General features: G+C 46.8%; 1 protein-coding gene across 3 annotated transcripts in view; it reads left to right on the top strand.

Moving 5' to 3' along the window:
• The window catches only part of EVC2 (EvC ciliary complex subunit 2), a 131,102-nt gene that overhangs the window by 44,184 nt on the left and 64,660 nt on the right, over nucleotides 1-22,258 (top strand). For all 3 annotated transcript variants that reach the window (XR_006887968.1, XM_046656746.1, XM_046656745.1), the window contains exons 9-10: nucleotides 1,876-2,015; nucleotides 21,703-22,027. Coding sequence is in view for 2 of the 3 variants with exons in the window: in XM_046656746.1 (XP_046512702.1) it covers nucleotides 1,876-2,015; nucleotides 21,703-22,027 (465 nt within the window). In the remaining variant the exon portion in view is untranslated. The remainder of the gene's footprint in view (nucleotides 1-1,875; nucleotides 2,016-21,702; nucleotides 22,028-22,258) is intronic.

Genomic DNA, 22,258 nt, shown 5'->3' with positions numbered 1-22,258 from the left:
CTTCCTCCCGCTCGGGGACTCTGGGGAGAGTGTAGAGCTAGCCTCAGTCATCCCACCTGGGGACATTTACCCACCAAATCCCGTTGGTCGTTGATCCAGGGCAAGGGGCCAGGGGGCCAGGACAAAGGGTGACGGTATTTCCCTGTCATGGGCTCCAGGGAAAGAAGTGTAGGTGTTAGCTGGTGGATCTTGGTCGAGTGGGACTGACCGAGGTGGCGACGCGAGGGGACATGGGCAGAGAAGGGGTGGTGTCTGCTGCACCCCTCATTGCCCAGAAGGTACTCAGTAAATGCATGAAGGAGTGAACGAGCCTTCGGCCGGTCAGTGGATGGACAGGCCGAGGAAGGACAGCAGGGCGGCAGTCCATAGGGCAAGATGAGCTCTGTGAAACCGCTACTGGAAGGCGCAGCTGGGAGTCACCGTCCTTGGCAGGTTGTTCCTGCAGGGCCGTAGAAACCTGGAACCGCTGTGTCTCAGTGTCACCGAGACGCACAACTACTTGCCAGGAGCATATGTCTGTTAAACGACTTGCTTCAAGCGGCCGAGCTTGGGGGCCCCTGTCTCTGGAGGCTGGAAGTGCTGTCCCCTGGTTCATTTTGTGTCTACTCCCTAGAGCAGAGGATTATCATCTCAAAGTGAGGTCAGCCCACAGTCTCCTTGGCAGGCAGCAGTGAGGAGAAGAAAGATGGCCATCTAATCAGACATCCTGCTTCCTCTCCCAAGGCTGTTATCAATCACAGAGCAGAACTGCCCCCGCTGCTGTGATGAAGGAGCGGGATTCGTGTCCTGGAGATGAAAGGCTGATTGTTACAACTGCGAGAGGACAGCAAATTGTGAATTTGATTTAAGATCTGAAGACACTTTGCAGTATTTTTTTTTTTCTTGCATCACAGAAAGAACTCTTTTCACGTTTTTCTTTATTTTTCCACTGTGGTGGTGACTAATGAGATATTGTACGCTAAGACGGAAGACAGCCTTTGGGTTAGATCTTCCGGGGATCAGACGCCAACCTGGCTCTTTATGAGCTGCGTGAACTTGAATGATGTTCTTTCACCTCTCTGAGCTGCAGATGCCTTATGTGTAAAGTGGGGGCAACAACACGTATAATTGTGCTGGTTTCCTGATATAACACACACAAGGCACAGGACAGGAATTCTTAACTTTAGTGCTATAGGAGTTCTTAGGTGTTAGCACGCATTTCCATTTCTGCAGAATTAATGATATTAGGGACAAAACAGATATATCATCTATCCAGTCAGAGGCTTGGACTTAATTATGTCTGCTGTCACTTCTATCTTATAATTCTATATTCTGATTAGAAACCAGCCAGATCCATGATGTTAAGGTCCATCTGCCAACTATGATTTTCCTCTATATGGTGATGATGGTGATATGGGATAATGATGATGGTAATGGTGATGATGGTGATGACAATGGTTATGATGGTGATGTTGGTGTGATGATGATGATGGTGGTGATGGTGATGATGATGATGGTTATGATGGTGATGTTGGTGGTGATGATGATGATGATGGTGATGGTGATGATGGTGGTGATGGTGCTGATGATGATGGTGGAAATGATGGTGAAATATTTTTATTATGTCTTTATAGGTTATAAAGGCCTTTCCATCCATTGCTTCATTTTATCCACACAACAGCCCTGTGCAGGGCTGTGAGAATTATGATCTCATTTCTTTGATAAGAAAATGGAAGCTCAGGGAAGTGCAGTGTCTTACCTGAGTTTACCCTGCTCATAGGTAGTGGAGCCAGCCAGGTTTTCTGACTACAGATCCCTGCCTTCCTTCGTGACTTTTCCAGCACGTGGCATTCACAAGAAGGCCCACTCATTGTTGTTTCTGAAATTCTCCTGAAGGTTCAGCATCACGAGAGCAGGTTGGAACACTCCCAGTTCATCTCAGCTGATGGCGTGAATGAGGATCTTGCTCTAAATGACCAAATGGTAGACATTCTGTCTTCAGAGGACCCCGGGAGCATGCTTCAAGCCTTAGAGGAGTAAGAATTCTAAGTTACTTTATACTTCCGCAGATGGGGTGAATGTTGTAACTGCAGCGGCCTGAGAACAAACATTGAGTATATTTCATTCACTTATTCATTCAGTCAGTCATTTCTTTGTCAGTTGTCATAATCAAACAACTGCTGTGCACTGAACACTATGCTTGGTATTTGGGAAAAGAGATGAATAAGACACAGTTGGTGCTGTGAGGCAGTCTGATCTAGTGGGGAAGACCAGCACGTAACCAGAAGTGACCATAGGAGTTTGATGTGTGCCATGCTGAAATGAGGATCAGGGCTCGCCGAGCCCAGAAGGGATGTAATTACCTCTCGGAGGGTCATGGAGATGCTTTCCGGGGGACCTGATCTTTTAGCTAATTCTTGAAGTGTGGGTAGAAGCTTTCCAAGTGGATTAAGGGAGGAAAGGCTTTTCAGGCAGAGAGAAGAAAGGGTGGATGTGAGGGTAGGAAATGAGCGAAGTACGTTTGGTGAAGCGTAAATAGCTCGGTGTGGTTGACGAGTGGATGGGGTATTGCGTATAGTGAAATAGAGGCCGCGGCAGCTGGAGAGAGAGGCCAGACCAGGCCATGTTCATTTGCTGAACTGAATACAGTTCTTTTTATTTGTTTAATAAATACCGATAATGTCCCTCCTATGTATAATAGAACATAGAGCCAGATGGTTCAAAAAGCTTTAACAAGCCTGTGAGGCAGGTATTGCTGTTTTCACCATCTCGCTGATGAGGACCTGAGAGAGGTGAGGAGCTGGCCCCGGGGGCACACACTAGTAGGTGGGCCAGGTGTCAAAGCCAGGCAGTCTGGCTCCAGGGTCCATGCTCTTAATCAGGAAGCTGCATGGCCCACAGTGTCTCCTGGTGGGGCATGTGGTCCACTGTCTGCTAGTTGCCCATCACTCTGGAAAGCTCATCAACTTGGCCTTTCCCTCTTTCCTTTCAGCAAATATTTACAGCTGACTTCTTTGTGTGTTTCCTTTTTTCAGTTTCCACTTGTCTGCCAAAATTCTCAATTATCTCTTATTTCCTCAGACAACTTAAGCATAATTATTTTAAAGTCTCTCTCTCAAAACTCCGTTATCTTTGCCCCATTTTGTACTTGTTGTGTGTTGTTCCTCTTGGTTTGTGATCGTATTTTCTTGGCTCCTCGTCTGCCCGGGTAGTTTTGATTGTGTGCCAGACATAGTGTAGAAAATTGGGAGGACAGTTTGAGGACTAGGATGATGGTGTCTCCTTCCAGGCAGCTGGAGGTGTGATTATGGATGCCCTCCATTCACTCAGAGACTGAGATCACTCAGAGTGGGGCTTCGTTTCCTTCAAGGGCTCGTCTGCTCCTGGTATGGATCTCCCTCACTATCTGATAGTAGGGCATTTCCTTGAAACCTTTTGTAAGCTGAAATGGCATAAGACAAAGAAACAATTGCCATTCATTTATATGGGAAAATTTTTTGAGCCTTCCCAGACCCAGAAAATAACCAAATCATACCAAATAACACATAGAACCTAAAATAACACTAACATGTAGTAAAACCAGAAATAATGTGATATGAATGATAAATACACAGCCTCTGTAAAGTAGAAATGATGTCTGTACGGTGTAGTTTCACTTCCCAGGGTCGGGAAGGCGGTGGGCTCCCTGGGAGGCTGAGAGGTGGTGGTGATGTGTTAGGCTGAGTCGTCAGAGGTTGGGGCGGTGGGAGGTACAGGAGACGGGGCTGTAGGAGAGAGGAGGAGTGTCCTCTGTTAACATCTCATCATGTCTGAATCCATCCGGGCAGGCGGGTCTCTGATGTCTACACCTTCTTCCATGTCTGCCTGTCTCCACGTCGAAGATCAAGGTCTGTCATCTGTCGTGGCTGCTGTGGAAGGCTTGAAATAGGACAGTGTGCTTGGGGCATAGTCTCTATAATGGCTGGCTGCAAAACACACGCTAAGCACTATTTTCACTCTCCACCTTTTTTTGTAAAAGCAAAAATCCTCTTCGGATTTCTCTTGGTTACTGAAAGCAGGCACTAACGTAGGTCTGAAAAAGTGAAGTGGTGTAAAGTGAACTTTCAGATAGCGGGGGAAACCTGTGTCCCTTTACTCGTAAGGCATTTGTATGAACGGAAAGGCCACAGGATGTTTCCAGGGTAACCCCTCCTCGGAGTCTCTGGCCTCGAGTTTCCACCTCCCCGGTTCTACAGGTCTGTTGAAAATCCTGCAGAGCTTGTCAGCATCTGGGCCCCCTTCTCGGATCAGCAGATGCCTTTAGGAACAGGGTGGCCTCCAACGTGGGATTGCCCTCTCGGAGCTTCCTTGTTCTGCTGGATCTTGACCTCTTATTTATTCACTGCCTCGTTAGCTCTCAGATAATCTTCAAACTGATTTTCTTTCTGCCCCGATTTTCTAATTGTTTTCAGTGGGACAACTTGTCCAAATCACCTAGAGCATCCTCAGTGGGAACAGACTCCTGAAGGAATCTCAGCGTAAACCACACTGTAGGGGATGAATCAGACACAGTCCCTGGCATCAGAGGCCGCCGTGCGGGAGGGAGACATGGAAACAGACAAGGCTCACAACAGCATGGAGAGTAGCGCTGCTGAGAGCGTCGGTCAAGGCCGTGGTCCCTGGGTTTAGATCCGAGTTCAAATGTGGGCTGTGCCACCAAGTGGCCTTGGTTACGTTACTTAAGCAAAGGCCTAGGCTGGGGAGGAGGGGCTGAGTCACCGAGGCTTCTGGATGTCAGGCTCCACAGCGGGCACTGGAGACCCTGGGAATGGTTTTTAATATGGGCAGATTTGTGTTTTAAAAGGCTACTTGAGGCAAATGGAGAACGACTTAGAGGAGAAAGCGTGGGAGACTGTTGTAGGAGGTGTTGGTGTGAGACCCAGGCAGGACCAGCAGGCTGGGGGCGGTTATTCAGGAAGAGCCTACAGAACTTGGTAATGATCGTTAGGTGACTGCGTATGTATGCGCAGCGGGGCGTGGTTTGGACATTGAAGGGGCGGGAGAAATCTGGGATGACTCCACAGGGTTCTGGGTTTTTTTGTTAGCTTGTGTTTTTAAGTAGGAGAGGAGGGAGCATCCGACTGTTCCAGCTGCTCAGTAGATCCAGAGGCTGCAGAAATGTCCAGAGAGAGGAGAAACGAGAGGGGTCCACCTTCACAAGAGCAGTTTGATGCTGGGTCTGGGGCAAAGGTCTTTGGAAGATCCATTTGTGCCAAATACACCATCTAAGCAGATTGAGTTCTTACATGGTTATATCAGATTTTTATTTTTAATTTCCTTGCTTTCTTATATACTGATGATTGTTAGTACGGAGGCCATGTGAGAACCCCTCAAACTAGATTCCATTTTCAGCACACTTTTTCTGATTCTAGATTCGAGATGCACAGCTTCATTTGCTCACTGCCCACTGGGGAGTAATTTCTGTGGATTTGGAGTCATCACGATGCTGATAAGCTATAATACCATATATTTTGTGTAATACCTCGTATTTGTGCAGCATTTAGAAATGTGCAGTCTCTTTCACACACCCTGTTTAGTTTGGTCCCCATGCCAATGCTCCTTGGTGGGGCATCTTATCTTCAGCACTTGATAGCTGAAGAATCTGGTGCTCAGCTGGGTAAAGAGGTTTATCCGTAGTCATACATCTGCTAAGTGACAGGACAAGACTTGAGCTTTCTCAGTTTTTAATTCAGTCTTGGACACATTTTACACATATTCTCTGAGCCTCAGTGTCCTCATCTCTCGGCTGGGAACACCATAAGCTCCCACCTTGGGATACTGTAAAGTTTAATGACGTGAGGGAGACGTGGTGGTAAAGAGTCCTCCTACGGCGTTGCTCCTGGACCGGGGTCTGATTTAAAGGGAGATTAGCAGATAACTACGAGAAGCCTTCAAGATCATCGGCACTTCCTTGAGTCTTTCTCTGGAACGTTGCAGACAGCAGCTGAAAATGGGAGAGCCTGAAAGCACAATGGAGCGGCTGTGTGATCCCGTCTCCCTGAAAGCTGGAAATGGGGTCGGGTGGTGGATAGAGATGGACCCAAGATGGAACGAGGGACAGAGGACCTCTTCCTCCTTCCAGTGACTGCGCACTGGCCTCAGAGAAGACCTCCAGTGGCCTGCTCGTTGCTCTTTGTGAGCTGAGTGGGTGTTCTATGGGGAGAGAGGCCTTCGTCCTGCTTGAAAGGGTGCCCCTTCCAGCCGAGCGCCTGCCTGCAGCGTGAGGCCTTCAGCTCCGTGAGCGCAGGGCTGGCCTTTCACCCGCTGGGAGTCGGCCTTATAATCCGTTTCTGGGTGCCAGGTTGCACGGCTTGGCTGGTTGGGCTTTGTGCAGCCTTTCGGATGTGATCCTTCATTTTAACTTCATTCCCTGATCAGAATGCCAAGGATGACAAATTAAAATTTGCCACCATCCAAGAGGAAGGAGTGGGTGAGCAGTGGGCAGGAAGGGGGTAGTTACCGGTAGAGATTCATAAATGTCTCTTTTTATGTGAAGTGGTCTGAGCGGGTGATTATCGCAGTGTTTCCTAGCTAAAAGTTCATTTTCTTCCAAAACATGAACATGAAAAGTAGAGTGCAATGATTTGGTTTGTATGCTCAGCACCCAGGTATTTAATTTGTATGTAGATAGCGCTCTGTAACCTGCTGACCAGAGTGATTAGTTCTTTCAAATAGGAAAGTATCGATCGATCCTCCTGTTTTTGTTTTTGTTTCAAAAACTGATGGAGTATAAGAAACCCAGTCTCCCTTTATCCCTACGTCATATGGCATTGTTAGTAGCCGTTGCAGTTTGCTGGCCCTGGTGCTTAAATGCAATAGGGATGTTGAGATTTCCCAAGATTTCATTCTTGTAAATCACCTGGTGGCTCTGGATTTTATATCTATTTCTCCTTGGGAGCCGATCTTATTTTGCCTGAGGAGTGTTTAACGTTGATTATTAAGCATGAGCTGAGAGGTTTGGCTTGAGAGGTAAATTTATTCCTGCCCTCCCCTCTCCCAGCTTTCCACCCTCCCTCCACGTCCCAACATTCAATATTTATGGGATGCCATTTCTGTTTCAGGCACCGTGGTTGGACGCGCATTTTAGGGACCTGGATTTTCTTTTTTTTAATCATAGCATTGTCAATTACTTTTAATCTTTCCATCTTGACTTAGAGTCAGGCTTAGGCGCTCCCGGAAAGAAAATGTCACTCAGAGTGTGAGGGACCTGTATGCTTGGCAATCTGTGATAGTCTCCACACTAAAAATAGCCTTTTTCTCTAGCAAATCATTTATCCCATTTGTGATTCTTACATGAGGTTTAGCTGGGATTCTAAATACGCCATTAGGTGACTTGATTGCCACCTCATTTCTCAGAACCCTCGGAGTGATAACTCTGCTCTATCTTGCTGATTTATTTTTGACGAAGAGCATTTCTTGGTTTGCTTGGTTGTTTATCTCTTACCTGATTTATTCATAGGCTGCAGAGAGGATTCAAGGAAGGAAGATTTCCTTTGATTTCTATCAGGCTCCTTGCCTGTTCTCATAATGAAGGTGGGTCAGCTGCAGGCATGCTGGGATGGGGGGAAGGAGGAACTGGGCAGGACAGGCTGGTCCCAGAAGCTTCTAGAAGCCTGGAGTGCCCATGGTGTTTTAGCTCCGGCTTTGCTCTGGTCCTGACCACCGTGGAGAGCCTCACAACCATGACCTTGTTTATTTCTCACAGCAACTCTCACTTTTTGGACAAGGAAGCTGACTTCAGAAAGGTTTATTGGTTTTGCCTAAGGTCACACAGTGATAATGGCTTTGGGCCGAGGCCTGAATGCTTTCAAATCCACTGTTCTTTTGACAGAACAGCTTTTAAAAAGATTGAGCTTGGGTTTTTCCAGTGAGGCAAAGAAAAAGGAAGAAAAGAAAGCTCAGGCCTGTGTGTACTTCCTGTTATTCGAGGAAAGCTTATCGCTGTCTTTTCGTGCTGCCAACATCGCCTTCTAAACTGTCTCAGAATTACGTTTCGTTCCAAGTGGGTGTTCAATGAGTATTTGCTGAATTGAGGCTTTCAAATACGTGTATTGAGTTGGTTTTAGGTGCCAACTGTAAGTTACATTTTTACCACCACCGTCCTTTTCATTCCTCACAAAGGCTCTGGGGAGAAGTGATTCTGTGCCTCATCTCTGAAACCCGGAAGCCCAGGGACATTAAGCCACTCGCCCAGGTTCTTCGTTTATTCATTCTCATATGGGCTTGTTTGTTCATGCATGTGTGCAATAATTTTTAAAAATTAATTAGTTGACTGGTTATTTCGGCAGACCCCTGCTGAGGGTCCGGTCCGCACCAGTCCCTGGCTGGATGCTGGCAAATTCTCCATCTAGGCTTTTGTCGTCGTGGAACTTCCACCTGCAACATGCAAATGCCGACACCGATAACTGCACAATTCCGCCCGGTGGCTGTGCAGGAATGAGGCGCTCTGTGAAGGAATAGTGGGGGGGCCCACCCGCTTTAGGGGCTCGGGGGGGCCGTCTAAGGAGGGCCTGTTAACCTCAGACCTAAGTGACGAGCCCTCCATGGGGGGCAGCGTGTGCAGAACTCAGGGGACAAGGCATCGACTGTCAAAAAGAGGACGAGGCCAGGCTGGCAGGAGCACGGGGCAGGTGGACTGGAGGGTCACACGCAGCCAGCGCGAGGCCTCATCTGGAGCACCACCGCTGCCATTCTTTACCCCAAAACTCTGATTTGTTTCATATCACACAGGGAGTCGGGAGCCACCTTATTTGTCTGTCTGTCTGTTTTGTAATGTTGTCCTCTGTCTTCCCCGTCTAGGCAGTAAGTTCATGAGGGCCGGGACTTTCTGTCCCGTTCACTGATCTCTCCCTCATGCCTCAAACAGTGCCTGGCACACAGTAGGTGCTATGGGGTGATGTTCTTGATGCAGAGTGGCCAGCAGATAAAATTAGAGGCTATGCAGTTAATCTGATAGCAAAGGTTACAGAAAGATGCGACGTTACTCAAACCAGAAGACAGCACAGCCTGTTCCAGATATGATGTGGCCTCACTGATTGCCCAGGGTTCCCCTGGGGACGTCCAGCTGCAGCTGGGACAACTTTGCAGAGTGGCATTCTGCCGGGAGCCAGAAGCCCTCTCAGCTGTAGGCACAGAGCCGTTCCACTGCCTCCCATCATCCAGTAGGGCTGCGCAATTGCCCCTCACTCAGGACAGAGCAAAGGCCAGTTTCCCAGGAGGACCCTCCAGGATGTAGGTCTGTCTGACGTCCATCCTACAGGCTCCATAAGTACTAGTGGAATCGGGAATGAATGGGGAATAATCATCAGGACCAGCTGATGGATCGGGAGTGGAGTTTGAGGGCAAAGAGCCGTCAAGGGCGATGCCTAAGTTTCAGGCTGAGCCACTGGGTGGATGCAGTGCTATTTCCTAAGATGAGGGAAGACGGGAGGATTGAGTTTGGAGGAAAAGATCGAGAGTTATTTTTGGACATGACAGCTTAAAGATGCCCTGGAGACACCCGGATGGAGATGTCGAGTCGGCAGTCAGTGTGTAGGTCTGTTCTCAGATGAGGGTTCTGGGCTGGAGATGGTTAAATGAAGATGCGGACTGATGAAGGAACCTATGGAGAGAGGACAGAGGGAAGGGAACCAGGACAACACCGAAGGATTCCAGCATTTAGAAGTTAGAAAAGTAAGAGGAACTCAGGAGAATGAGGAGGTCGGAAAAGCCAAGAGAAAGGGTGTCCCCCAGGAAGGGGCTGACCAGCCGTGTCTAATCTTGCCTCCAGTTCAATCGAGTGAGGACAAAGAGGTGTCTTGTCTTTCGCTACTGGATATCATTGATGAGCAGAGCAGGTTTGGGGGAGAGGCAGGGGCAGAAAGCCAGAGCAGGGTGACTGTTGAATGGTGACAATACATACGGGCAAGCCTTTCAAGGTGCTTTGCTGTGAAGGGGAGCAGAGAAATGGAGCAGCAGCTTCCGGAGAACATGGGGCCATGAGAGGGAATGTTTGTGAGTGATGCCCGAGCACCTTAGCATTCTGAGGGGGACGGTCCCCTTGAGAGAAGGGGAGACTGATGGAGCCAGAGGAGAGGGACAGTGCAGAAAAGAGAAGGTGGGAAGAGATGGAAGCACTGGAGAGGGGCCGTCACCTGTCACACTGGGAAGGAAGGCCCAGAATATACTTAGGTGCACACAGGTGTGGCCGGGGGAGGAGCGAACATGGCACACACCTGTCTGCAGCTTCTCAATGAAGCACAAGGTGAGGACATCGGGGAGAGGAGAGTAGGGCTGTAGGAAAGGATGGACTCGTCCTGCCAGAGTGGGGAAGTGGCTCCCTAGAGAAAGCCCAAAGAATTCCCAGGCAGGTGGAGAGCGCATCTGAGGCTGGCGGTCCCAGCCTGCCTGGGTGAGGCCTCTCCCCCACAGTGCTCTGCAGGGAGGTGCAGAGGCCGCCGAAGAGACTTCAGGAGGCTGGACTCAGGGGAGGGTTGGGGAAGAGGCCTTAGTCTCTGAAAGAGGGTGCTCCTAGACCCTCAGTTCCCCCCTCACCCCAATACCCCATACAGATAACTGCTGTCTAGGCCGTTCCTAGGTGTCTGGAAGGGTGGAGTCGGAGTTCACCTAGAGCACCAGGTGGCCGACACAGGCATTCTGGGTACAGCATCCAGCTCAGGTGGAAGGCAGGTCTGTCCTCACACCTGTGCCTTGCTGCTGGGGTTCCTGCAAGATGGTGGGCTCCCGCTGGTGCCTGACAAGCCAGAGCAGGATTTTTATGGGGGACGTAACGGGGACTGCTGCAGAGCAGAGCAGCGGTGACGCCTGCCTTGTTTCCATGGCAACCCTCACTGTCATCTTCCCAGCAAGGTGAGGGTTTCTTGGAGGAGTTCTGTGTTTAACAGACACCTTCTTTCAGCAAGTGTTTACTGAGCTCCTGCTGAGCCCCTAGTGTCTGCTAGGCGAGGTGCTGGAGAGGGAGCCAAGAAAAGCAAGGACCCCTAGGATGCCCACCGTCTACAGGGGAAAACAACTCACACACAAATAAATATAGCCCAATGAGACAGCACAAGCTGGGAGAATCATCAGCTGTTTCTCATCCCTGCACTCCAGTCGATTCCCAAAGGCACATGCCCCATGTCCTGTATCCTCCGGAGATTGTCTGTGGCTCTGTGCACATTCACACGTGTACTCCTTTATTAAAACGCAAAATAATAGCGTGCTTTGCACACTGCTCTGCTCCCCTTTTACCCACTCTGTAACAATCTTGGAAATTGTTCAGTATCCATACCTACAGAACTACCTTGCTTTTTTTTTTTGGTGGGGAAGATTTTCCCTGAGTTAACATCCATTGCCAATCTTCCTCTTTTTTTTTTTTTTTTTACTTGAGGAAGATTAGCCCTAAGCTAACATCTGTGCCATTCTTCCTCTATTTTGTATGTGGGGTGCCTCCACAGCATGGCTGGTGAGTGGAGTAGGTCTGTGCCCAGGATCCGAGCCTGTGGAACTTTAACCACTCGGCCACGGGGCTGGCCCCTACTTTGGTTTTTTAAGTAGTTGCATACTATCCCAATAACAGTAATGATTACTGAATTTTTTGAGAATTTCATATGAATGAGACCCCGATCTGATTGTTTTATGTACATTAATTAACCTATTTGCTCCTCAAAGCAGCCTCTGAGCTAAGTGCTGTTCACAGATGAGGAAACTAAAGAACAGAGAATTTAGGTCACTTGCCCAAAGTAACAAGGCACGTGAGAGAATGAGTGCCCGGAGCCCACGCCTTAAGCACCATGCTCCATGGCCCCAGTGATCAGAGGGTTGTTAACCAGCCCCCAGTGAGGGCTATGTAGTTGTTTCTGATCCGTTCCCCTCTCGGTCAGTGCTGCAGTGCACAGCCAGGCACAGACATCTTTATGCACGTGTGCAAGGTTATCAGTAGCATGCATTCTTTAAAGGGAATGGCTGCGTTAATATGTATTTTTTAAAAAATAGATGTTGTTGGATTTCCCACCGTGGAGGCCAGACGGATTTCCCACCCGCAGCATATGAGTTTCTCTGTCACATACCCTAATAGGAGGGTCTGCTGATGTTTCTATCTGGGTCAGTCTGCTGGGAAACCACGGCCCCTCCCTGGAGCTTTAATTCTGCTCTTTTCTGCTAATGTGTGAGGTTGGGCGTCTTCTTGTGTGTTGAAGAGCTCGTTGTGTTTCCTCGTCTGGTAAGCGGAGGGCGTGGCCTGGACTTGGCGCTGAAGCGCGTGGGTTGCAGTGTGAGTCCCTGACTCCTGGCTCCAACACTCAATCATTTGATGACCTTGAGCCCAGTCTGTAACCTCCTTGGGCCTCAGTGTCCTCGTGTGAACACCGGGATGGTGATGGCACCCACTGCACGGGAGGTGAGGGCTTCGTGAGCTCACATGTGCCCGGACTGAGCACGGGGTGCCTGGCTCATAGGAAGAGATTCACCTGTTTCCAGTCATTTTAGTTCGTGGCTCTGTTCTGCCCGTTGAACCTCATGATTTCTTTCCAGGTGCAGCTTCATAGATTTTGCAGAAATGGACACAGTTACTCGGTGACTCCTGGCTCCTTGTTCCTTGCTCTGCCCAAGCATGTCATGTACTTGTTCAGTCCACAGTCGAGGCCAAGGGGCTGGAAATGCAACTGTGAGCCCAACAGGCAGGGTCCTGACCTCCTGGAGCTCAGAGTCTAGAGGGAGAGACAGGCATTCGTCAGAGAATCACGTGGACAAATATGTGGTTACCCACCGTGCTGGGCACCATGAAGCTCCACCACCCGTCCTTAGCACAGCGTCTGCCCTGTAACCAGCACCAGTCCTGACAAATAGAAAAGTGACCCTGAGTGCTCGGTAAATGTGGCGAATGAGTGAACAAGAATGGGATTATTACTGTGGTTGTGTCCAGTGCACATAAAGCGAGAAGGACAAAAGTGAGAAATCTTTAACTCTGAGCGAGAGAGACAGTGAAAAGCCCAGAAGAAGGTCTTCACCCCCAGAAAGGGTAGTGCTGGCCCCATGAGGGGACAGACATTCCCTCAGGGTTCCAGGATGACACACCTTGGAGGTGGCTGTCATGAGATGTCGGAATGTGTGGTGAAGGGTAAACAAGCCATGAAGGGCACATTTTATTTGTATGCATCAATGAGTGGAAAAATAAAACTTTTTTTGGTTATGTAATAGTACACCCTTGTTAACTCGGGGAAAGGACAAATGCGGGATGAAAACCATTTCCACAAATTGCTGGTCAGTTAATAGCTGACCTTAAGTGTATAGTGACTTCCACTTCCCTGGGAAAACAGACTCTTAGAGTATTGATCCTACAAAGGATCTTAGAGGTCAAATGGTCTAAATTGTTGGCCGGAGCAGAAATATTCTCTCTAGTATGCCTAAGATGGCCAACCCATTTCTACTTGGGTATCTCGTTGACGGTGAGGGACTTCCATCCATGGGAGGTTGCTGTTTTGGGTTGAATTGTGTCCCCCCAAAAGATATGTTGACGTCCCAACCCCCAGTACCAGCGAATGTGACCCTATTTGGAAATAGCATCTTTGCATATGTAATCAAGCTAAGATGAGGTCGTTTGAGTGGGCCTTAAACAATACGACTGGAGTCCTTATGAGAAGAGAGAAATTAGGACACAGAGACACAGGGGAGGACGTGACATGAAGATAAAGGCGGAGATCAGGGTGATGCTTCTACCAGCCAAGGAACGCCGAGGATTGCCCGCAACCCCAGAAGCTGGGGGAGAGGCATGGAATGGATTCTCCCTCATGGTCCTCAGAAGCAACCAACTCTATCAGCACCTTGATTTTTGGATTTCTGGCTTCTAGATCTGTGACCCAATACACTATAGTTGTCTTGAACCACCCGGTTTGAGAAACGTTGTTACAGCAGCTCCAGGAAACAAATGCAGTTGCCCATCTTGGTGTTGGGCAGCTTGTATTCCTTAAAAGGCCCTCCTTTATTTTTAGCCAGAAATCCACATTTATAGTTCTCTGTGAGAAAACAGCGCAAACCGCCCGGTGAGCTGTGGTGTCATCCTGACACATCGTCTCCTCGGGGCCTCTCACCTTGCCCTCCGAGAGCTCTCCCAGTTCTTTCCGTCTCACGGCCAGCCCTGGGCTCCCAGCCATTGCCGTGTCTTCACTAGCCTCCTGCGCTAAGCTCGCGTCCATCCCTGAGCGTCCGTCCATTCTCCACACACCAGCCGGGGAGTCTTTTCAGTGACCCTCACTGGGGCGCTTGTTGCTGGATGCCCTAAAGCCCAATCCTCACCACGGCCTGCAAGGCTCCCTGTCATCTGCCCAAGACTGGAGGGAGCCTGGACTGCAGATGTGTCGTGTGCACAGGATCACAGTTGCCGGATATCTCTAAGGTGCCGTGAAGGAGATGGTGGAATCCGGGGCAATGATGTAAATTCTAGGGAGGCGGATTTTAGCCAATTATGAAGAAGACCTTTCTAACCTTCTGCACTCCCCCATAGTGGAACAGCCTGCGTGGAGAAGCAGTTACCTCCCCATCACCATGCATGTGCAAAGCAAAAGCTTGGGGACTCTCTGGTAGGGGAAATATTGAGGAAATCTCAGTATTAGTTGGAAAGATAACTTAGCTGACATCTAAGGTTTATGTCATTTCTAAACCTGTGTGTAAATGCTCCATTGTATAGTCTCTTTCATATGACACTCGTCTAATCTTCAGATAGAGCAAAGTCTGTCTTTCCCAAGAAGAATTTCAAAAATAATTTATCTATCTATCTATAATCCATTTGTCCACCCATCCATCCATCCATACATCTGTCCGTCCATCTATCTATGCATCCATCTATCCATCCGCCCACCCATCCACCCATCCATCCACCCACCCATCCACCCATCCATCCATCCACCCATCCACCCACCCATCCATCCGCCCACCCATCCACCCACCCATCCACCCATCCACCCATCCACCCATCCACCCATCCATCCATCCACCCATCCATCCATCCACCCATCCACCCATCCATCCATCTACCCATCCACCCACCCATCCACCCATCCACCCCCCCATCCACCCATCCACCCATCCATCCATCTACCCATCCACCCACCCATCCACCCATCCACCCATCCACCCATCCATCCATCCATCCATCCATCCACCCATCCACCCATCCACCCATCTACCTATATATCCATCTATCTATATGTTTATGTTTCCTTTGCATCTTCTTTGCCATGAAGAATGCTATCAAGGAAGACCATGGCAGACACAACACAGCAATGACAATGTGCAGTAACATTTTCTGGCACCTGTTTTGTGCCAGGCACTGGCTAAGTGCTTTGTGCCTGTCAATGCGAGGCAGTAGGACAGAGGGTAGAGCAAGGACTCTGGAGCCACATGTCATGACTTTAAATCCCAGCTCTGCCCCTTTAGCTATGCGACTTTCAACAAGGTAGTTTCATTTTTCTGTGCCTCGGTTTCTCCTCCTGTACAAAAGGGGTTAATCTCTACCTTTATGAGATTGTTATGAGGATTAAATGTCTTGATATACATAAAGGTATTAAAGCAAAGCCTGGACATAAGAGGCACTGCTATTAATCCTCTCAATGACCTTTATTTGACATAGCGAGTGATAATATTCTCATTAACCAACAGGGAAACTAGGGGAGATGTTAAATATCTTGTCTGAGTCACCCAGTTCTTAAGGTGTGAAGCTGAGATTGAGAAACAACTAAGTAGGTGTGACTGCAAGCCCAAGGTCTCCAACGTAAGGAAATGCCACCTTCTGGGAAAGGTCATTAGCGTGTGCCTAAGAGGGAGCTGGGAAGAAAGTTGAGGGAGGGTTTGAAGTGGGGAGAGGAGCCCTCACTTCTCTTTTTGGTCTGTTCCAGAGCTGACTGTTGTCCTGGGCTCTGGCCAGCGGGTGGGGTGGGGAGTGGGGAGTGATATGGAAACCTCAGGAGGGAAGGAGTTAAAGAGCCTCTGTCTGCATCTGTACTCCTGCCAAGCAGTAGTTCAGGGCCAGGAGGGGGCCCCATCCGACTTGTAAACAAAGAGATCTTTAAGAGGAAAAACATCCAAGAGGAAAGATGCAGACTTCTGACCCCTTGTAGCTTACAATCTGTTTGAGTTTATAGCAAACTAAAAACGTATGGTTTATCACAACTTCTATTGATATTTCACTCACATTCACTCTGATTTAAACTCCCATTACAATCTGGAGAGTGAGGACACTCCAGAGGTATTTCCCTCTAAATTTCCGTTCCCCGGTCCCTCAAATTGACAGTATATAAATATGATTTAGGGCCCCGGCATGGATCTCACTGCACTATTATGTGTCCATGGAAATTGGCTCCTCCGAGGAAAATTTCAGTTTCACTAATACTGAATCGCTTTCTGTGGGTCTGTTATGCTTACACCGGCTACTCTGAAGACGCTAGATTGATATTGGAAAAAATGGCCACGGCCATTTCGTTTTCCTTCTGAATTTATTATCCTCCATATTAATGAGTCCTTTCACATTCGGGAGAACATTGACTGCCTCGTGTATCAAATTCTATCCTAATTTTCTTCTGACACCTTGTTTGCCATTTGGTGAGGATTTGATTAATTTTTATATGAAATAAATAAGGAAAAAGACACAGATGGCATCCTCTCTTTTTTGTCATCAGTAGCTAATCAAAGTAGTAATCAGTTCTAGGATAATTTAAGCTGTGCAGCTTTTAGAAAGTTGTTGCGGTGGGCAAGCCTGTTAGTCATTTTAATGGCTTATGTTCACTAGGTGCTTCCTGTGCGCTGGACATTGTTCTAAACTTCTGAGCAAAGTCACTCATTTATGGGAAAGTTACTACTCATACAGTTTGCGTGTACTGTAAAACTGGCCTGAGCTAACACATTCATCTTCAAAGTGTAGTGACAAGATGACGTTTTTGTGACCTGAAAAAATGAACGTTGCCTAGGAAAGCAGTGTTCGAATCCTGCTGACTTTGCCAATTCATTGAAGTAGTAAGGAGGTTTAGGAATCCCGGCCCAGCATGTGGAACTCAGAATGTCTCTGTCTGCTGGACGCATTAGGGAGTTTTCTGGGGAGTGGAAAAATACGTGTACTTCATTGTTATCTAAGTAAATAAAAATGCCATAGGAGGTGACGAGAATCTCACCAGTGGGTCAATCCTTATGTAAATGATGCAATCTTAATATTTATTTTGTTCTTCGCCTGGCCACTGGGGACATTAACACATGAGCGTCAGCTTCATTAACTGCATAATTGGTTCAAAGGGACATTTTTCTTTCTTTTGTGACTTTGGAACACGCTGCCAGTTTTCGTTGTTGCCACTTCTGGCAGTTCATCCATGGTGATTAACATGACACTGTTAGGACAGAAAGCGCCTTTGAGATTGTGTTCCCAGTCAGAAAAGGTGAGCTGTGAGCGCTGACTCTATCCTGCAGCCAGATTCCTTGGGGGAGAAAAAAGCAAAGAAATAAGAAACTGTGATTATTTAGAACCAACCAAATACCAGACTCTATGCCGTGCATTTTATATTTCTTACTCTTTAACCCTGACCAACAGCCTACGAGGGTGATCCCCGTTATGCCATGGGGAAGCCCAGTCTTTTACCGAGGTCCCTCAGCTGGTAAGTGGCTTGACAGCAAAGACCTACAGAGATGTCCTCTTATTCATTTCAGACCCAGGAAAGCACCTACAATTTACCTACACAGGCAGCCGCATTTGCTTGTGTAAGTTAATAAGTGAATTAGCGAATGAATGATGGATGCGTGAAGTGGTCAGGTAGGGTGTATGAGTTCCCTATCCAGTTATAACAAATTACCACAAACTTCGTGGCTTAAAACAACAGAAATGTATTATCTTACAGACCTAGAGGTCACCCAACATGGGCCTCCCTAGGAAAAGTCAAGATGTCAGCTCTAGGGGAAAATCCATTTCCTGGCATTTTCAGGCTTCTTGCAGCTACCAACAGTCCCTGGCTCGTGGCCCTTCCTGCATCTTGAGAGTTGACGATCCCTCACTCCTGCTTCCTTCATCTCATTTCCCTCTGATTCCCGCTCCTCTTCTGCCTCCCTCTTTCACTTTTAAAGACCCTTGTTCCTAATCTCTCTACGTAAGCTCAGCTCATTAGCAGCCTTAATTCCCTCTGCGACTTTATTTCTCCTTTGCCTGTAACCTAACATATTCACAGGCTTTGGGGATTAGCACATAGACATCGTTGGGGGCGGCATTATTTTGCCTACCACAAAAAGCTTTATTAAAGGTGTGAAATCTGTTTTGTCTGTCTCAGTACAGAAGGAATTTTTTTTCTGAGCCTGTGGAAGTTGTTTGGTTCGTTGGGTATTTAACTGTGCACATTGCCTAGAGGCATCTCCTCTGCTTCTTTCTTGCCTTGTAACCTGCACAGCACTCTCTGCACATGCTCAGTAAGTACTTGTCGAGATGACGAAAGAATGCAATGAGTGAGCTGTTGTTTAAAACCAGACTAATTTGATTGTGTCTAAAGGACAGAGGAGGTATTTTGATCTAAGATCGTAAAATTTGAACCTTAGAAAGAATAAGGCTGCAGTTGATTGAAACCTACCCAATATATAAAGATCTGGAGTTTCACAGGGATGCTGTGCGGAGGCTGGGGGTCATCCTAGGTTCAGCTAAACACTTGGACTTGTAAGACTCCCTTAGGCCACACTTGACCCCGTCTACGCAAAAGGCTGGAGGGTCAGAACACACTTCCCCATAAGGACAGCGCTAGGCATTCTTCTGTGGGTGTCCTTGCATCAGGTCACACTGCAACTTACACAGCTGTCCCAGAGGTATTTTCTCCCCAGGTGACACAGCACTGGGGCAAGGAGATGCAGTCCACATCAGGCAGGTGTGGGAGCCTTCCTGGCTTACAAGCGTCACACTCCACAGGTGCCACTGACTCTTATAACGAGTCTCAGGCATAGCCTCCAGGGTTCCCCCAGGGACACACCCAGTTCCAAGAATCACTCACTCAGGGAAGTTCAAAGGATGGCTTCCCTGTTGGGTATTTGTGGTTCATTCACAGGTCCTTCCGTCCAGATGTAATTTACCCGTGAGGCGCATTTTTACCCTGAGCCGTGCGGCCTCGTAACATAGTTGGTGTTCTTCCCCTTTTGAGGTTTCCAGGTAAAGCTTAGCCAAAGCTCAGATTCTCGGGGAGTCGGGAAAGAGTTTTATAACCTTTTGCCCCCGTCCTAAAACAAAACAAACAAACGAATAAACAGACCCAAACTCATTTGTCACCATTGGAGGTGGCTACTGACAGCAACTCTTTAATTAGCAAAGAATCAAACGTCCTTCCTGTCTGTGTGCCTTAGGGCAGAGTAACTGAATTATTGAGGAGAGAAAGTTCTCCTTTGTGAAGAGTCCTAGCTTAAAAAATGCAGAAAAAGTGATAGAAAATGTGCATTTTTTCAACCCCTACTGAAATCTTGGATCTAGGGCACAGATAGGAATGGATGCTAAAACCCTTAGGTCGACAGGAAATTTATAATGCAGGGATCATGCTGGCACCACTTGAACCTGTCCATCCATCTTAGCGTTTCCCCACGCTGTGATCCTATAGGAAGCACACGGTACCACATATGGAGCCTTTTGGAAGGCAAACTGAATCTAATCAAGACCTTAGATCTAACTAGCAGTTCACAAAAAATACGAGGATGGAGGAACAAAGATCCCCTTGGAAGCAATCAGCCAAATCCAGACGTTCTGCAGGATGAATTGCCTCGTTTCCCCAACAAATCGATGGCATGGAAGGAAAAATGGGAGGGCAGAATATTATAAAGTGGACTTAACCAACATCATGGGATATTGTTTTGTTCTGGAATGAAACTTTCAACTGTAAAAATCATTTTGGGACGCTTGAGGTAGTTTGAATAATGACTGATATTAACTATTGGAATCGTTAACATTTTAAATATGATAGGATAATATGTTATTCAATACGATGATGACATCAAGGTTAGGTAAAATTGACGTAGATATGCCCACATATACACATATATAGATATATATATATATGCACATGAGTGTGTGTATGTATATTTATATATATTCATGACAGTTAACAATGCATACTGAGGAATTTACAGGTAAAATGAAAAAAATCTGGCATTTGCTTTAAAATGCTCAAACATTGAAAAGAGTAAATACAACAAGGTTGGTAAATATTGACAATTTTTGAAGTTGGGTAATGATTACATTGGGAGTCATACTATTTGATCTACTTGTGAATGCTTGAAAATTTCCATAATAAAGTTTTCTTAAGACCCTTATATTTTTGCAATCAGATGCCATTTTTCTCCTATCAAACTATAAAGATTTTCAAGCTCTGTAGGGGGAGGGATGAAATAAGGATCCTGCTGCATTGCTGGGGGACTTTTCTGGGAAGCGGTGCGGCAGGATGTTCTAGGAGGTTAAATGTCTTGCTTTTTGACCCAGTGATGCCCTTTGTGGGGTATCGGACTGGAGACGACATTTTGAATATCAGAAACTCTTTATGAAGATATTTACTTGGGGGTTCTTTTCGATTTTGAATTTTTCAAGTAACCCAAATGTGCAACCCTAGAAAAATGGTTAATTGAATCCTGATACATCACAGGATGAAATATTTTGCGACCATTATAGGGAAACTTTTAGTTTTTAAACACGACTGGAAGATGCCTATTACAATGTTAATTGACAAAAAACGACAAAATTGCATTTGTGTGGAAAAAATATGCATAGGGAAAAAAACTGGAAGCAAATACAGCAAAATGCCTTCGGTGGTTCTACTTGAGTGATGGACCCACAGTGAATGAAATCTTTTTCTGTCTTTATTTTCCAGATTTTCTATCATGAACATAAATTAATATTTTCCTATGTACCTTTTTATAGCTTTATAGACATATAATTAACATACCATAAAGCTCACTCATAGTAAGAGTACATTCTACCATAAGTATGTATTTCTGCCACAACTGTCACAACTGAGTTGCAGAACCTGTGACCCTGTGAAGCATCTCATATGTATTTCTCAAGTAGACTTTATTTTTAGAGCAGTTTTAGATTTACAGAAACATTGGGAAGATAGTACAGAGAGTTCCCACATACCCGGTACCCAGTTTCCCCTATTATTAACATCTTATATTACTATGGTATATTTGTTACAATTAGTGAACCAGTATTGATATATTATTGTTAACTAAAGTCCATACTTTATTCAGATTTCCGTAGTTTTTATCTAATGTCGTTTTTCTGTTCCAGGATCCCATCCAGGGTACTATATTACATTTAGTTTTCATATCCATAAATTAATTTTTAATTGGAAAAAAAAGTAAAATAAACTTTATTTTAAAATTCTCCAAATATTTTAACTATTTTATCATTTTTCCCGTGGTCTCCTTGTTGCTGTTGACTTGTTGCTTGTTGACAAAGACCATGTCTTATATTAGTTATATTCCTTGTAATTTCCAGCATGGTACCCAGCAAATTTACTAAATAAGAATATGCTAATTTAGTCACTGGCCTTCAATACTGGATGGAGCAGAAGGGAGAGAGAAAAGGAAGAGAAGGAGGGAAAAGGAAAAAAGAAAGACCTTACCTACAAAAAATTTAAGACCTCCGAGGTTTGAGGGACCTTTGGTTTCTGTTGCAATTTTGTGTAATGGAATTCTCTCGACCTTCGTGTTCCCCAGGTTGGAGATTGCAACCCTGAACCGGGCAGACTCGGACCTGGAGGCTTGTCGAACCCAGATCAGCAAAGATATCATTGCCCTTCTGCTGAAAAATCTGACCAGCAGCGGCCACCTCTCGCCTCAGGCAGAGAGGAGGATGGCCGCTGTTTTCAAAAAGCAGTTTCTGTTGCTGGAAAAGGAAATACAAGAGGAGTATGATCGGAAGATGGTGGCGTTGACAGCTGAGTGCGACCTGGAAACAAGAAAGAAGACAGAAAACCAGTACCAGAGGGAGATGGCGGCAATGGAGGAAGCAGAAGAGTTGCTGAAACGTGTTAGCGAGAGGGTAAGGCAGCTTTGAAAGGAAGGCTTTCACTCGCCTCTCTCCTTCCTCTTGAAGATTTATCATTTATCCATCCATCCAACCACCCATCTACCCAGCCATTCATCCATCTATTCATCTGTCTACCCACCCACCACCCTTACATCTGTCCCTCTACACATCCCTTAATCTACTTATCCATCTGTTTATCCACCCACCACCCATTCAACCATCCATTCACCCATCCACCCACCA

Source organism: Equus quagga, chromosome 3, assembly GCF_021613505.1.
Source record: "Equus quagga isolate Etosha38 chromosome 3, UCLA_HA_Equagga_1.0, whole genome shotgun sequence".
NCBI lineage: Eukaryota > Metazoa > Chordata > Mammalia > Perissodactyla > Equidae > Equus > Equus quagga.
Note: the sequence above shows the minus strand (reverse complement) of the source record. Positions and strands in the feature narration are given on the sequence as shown.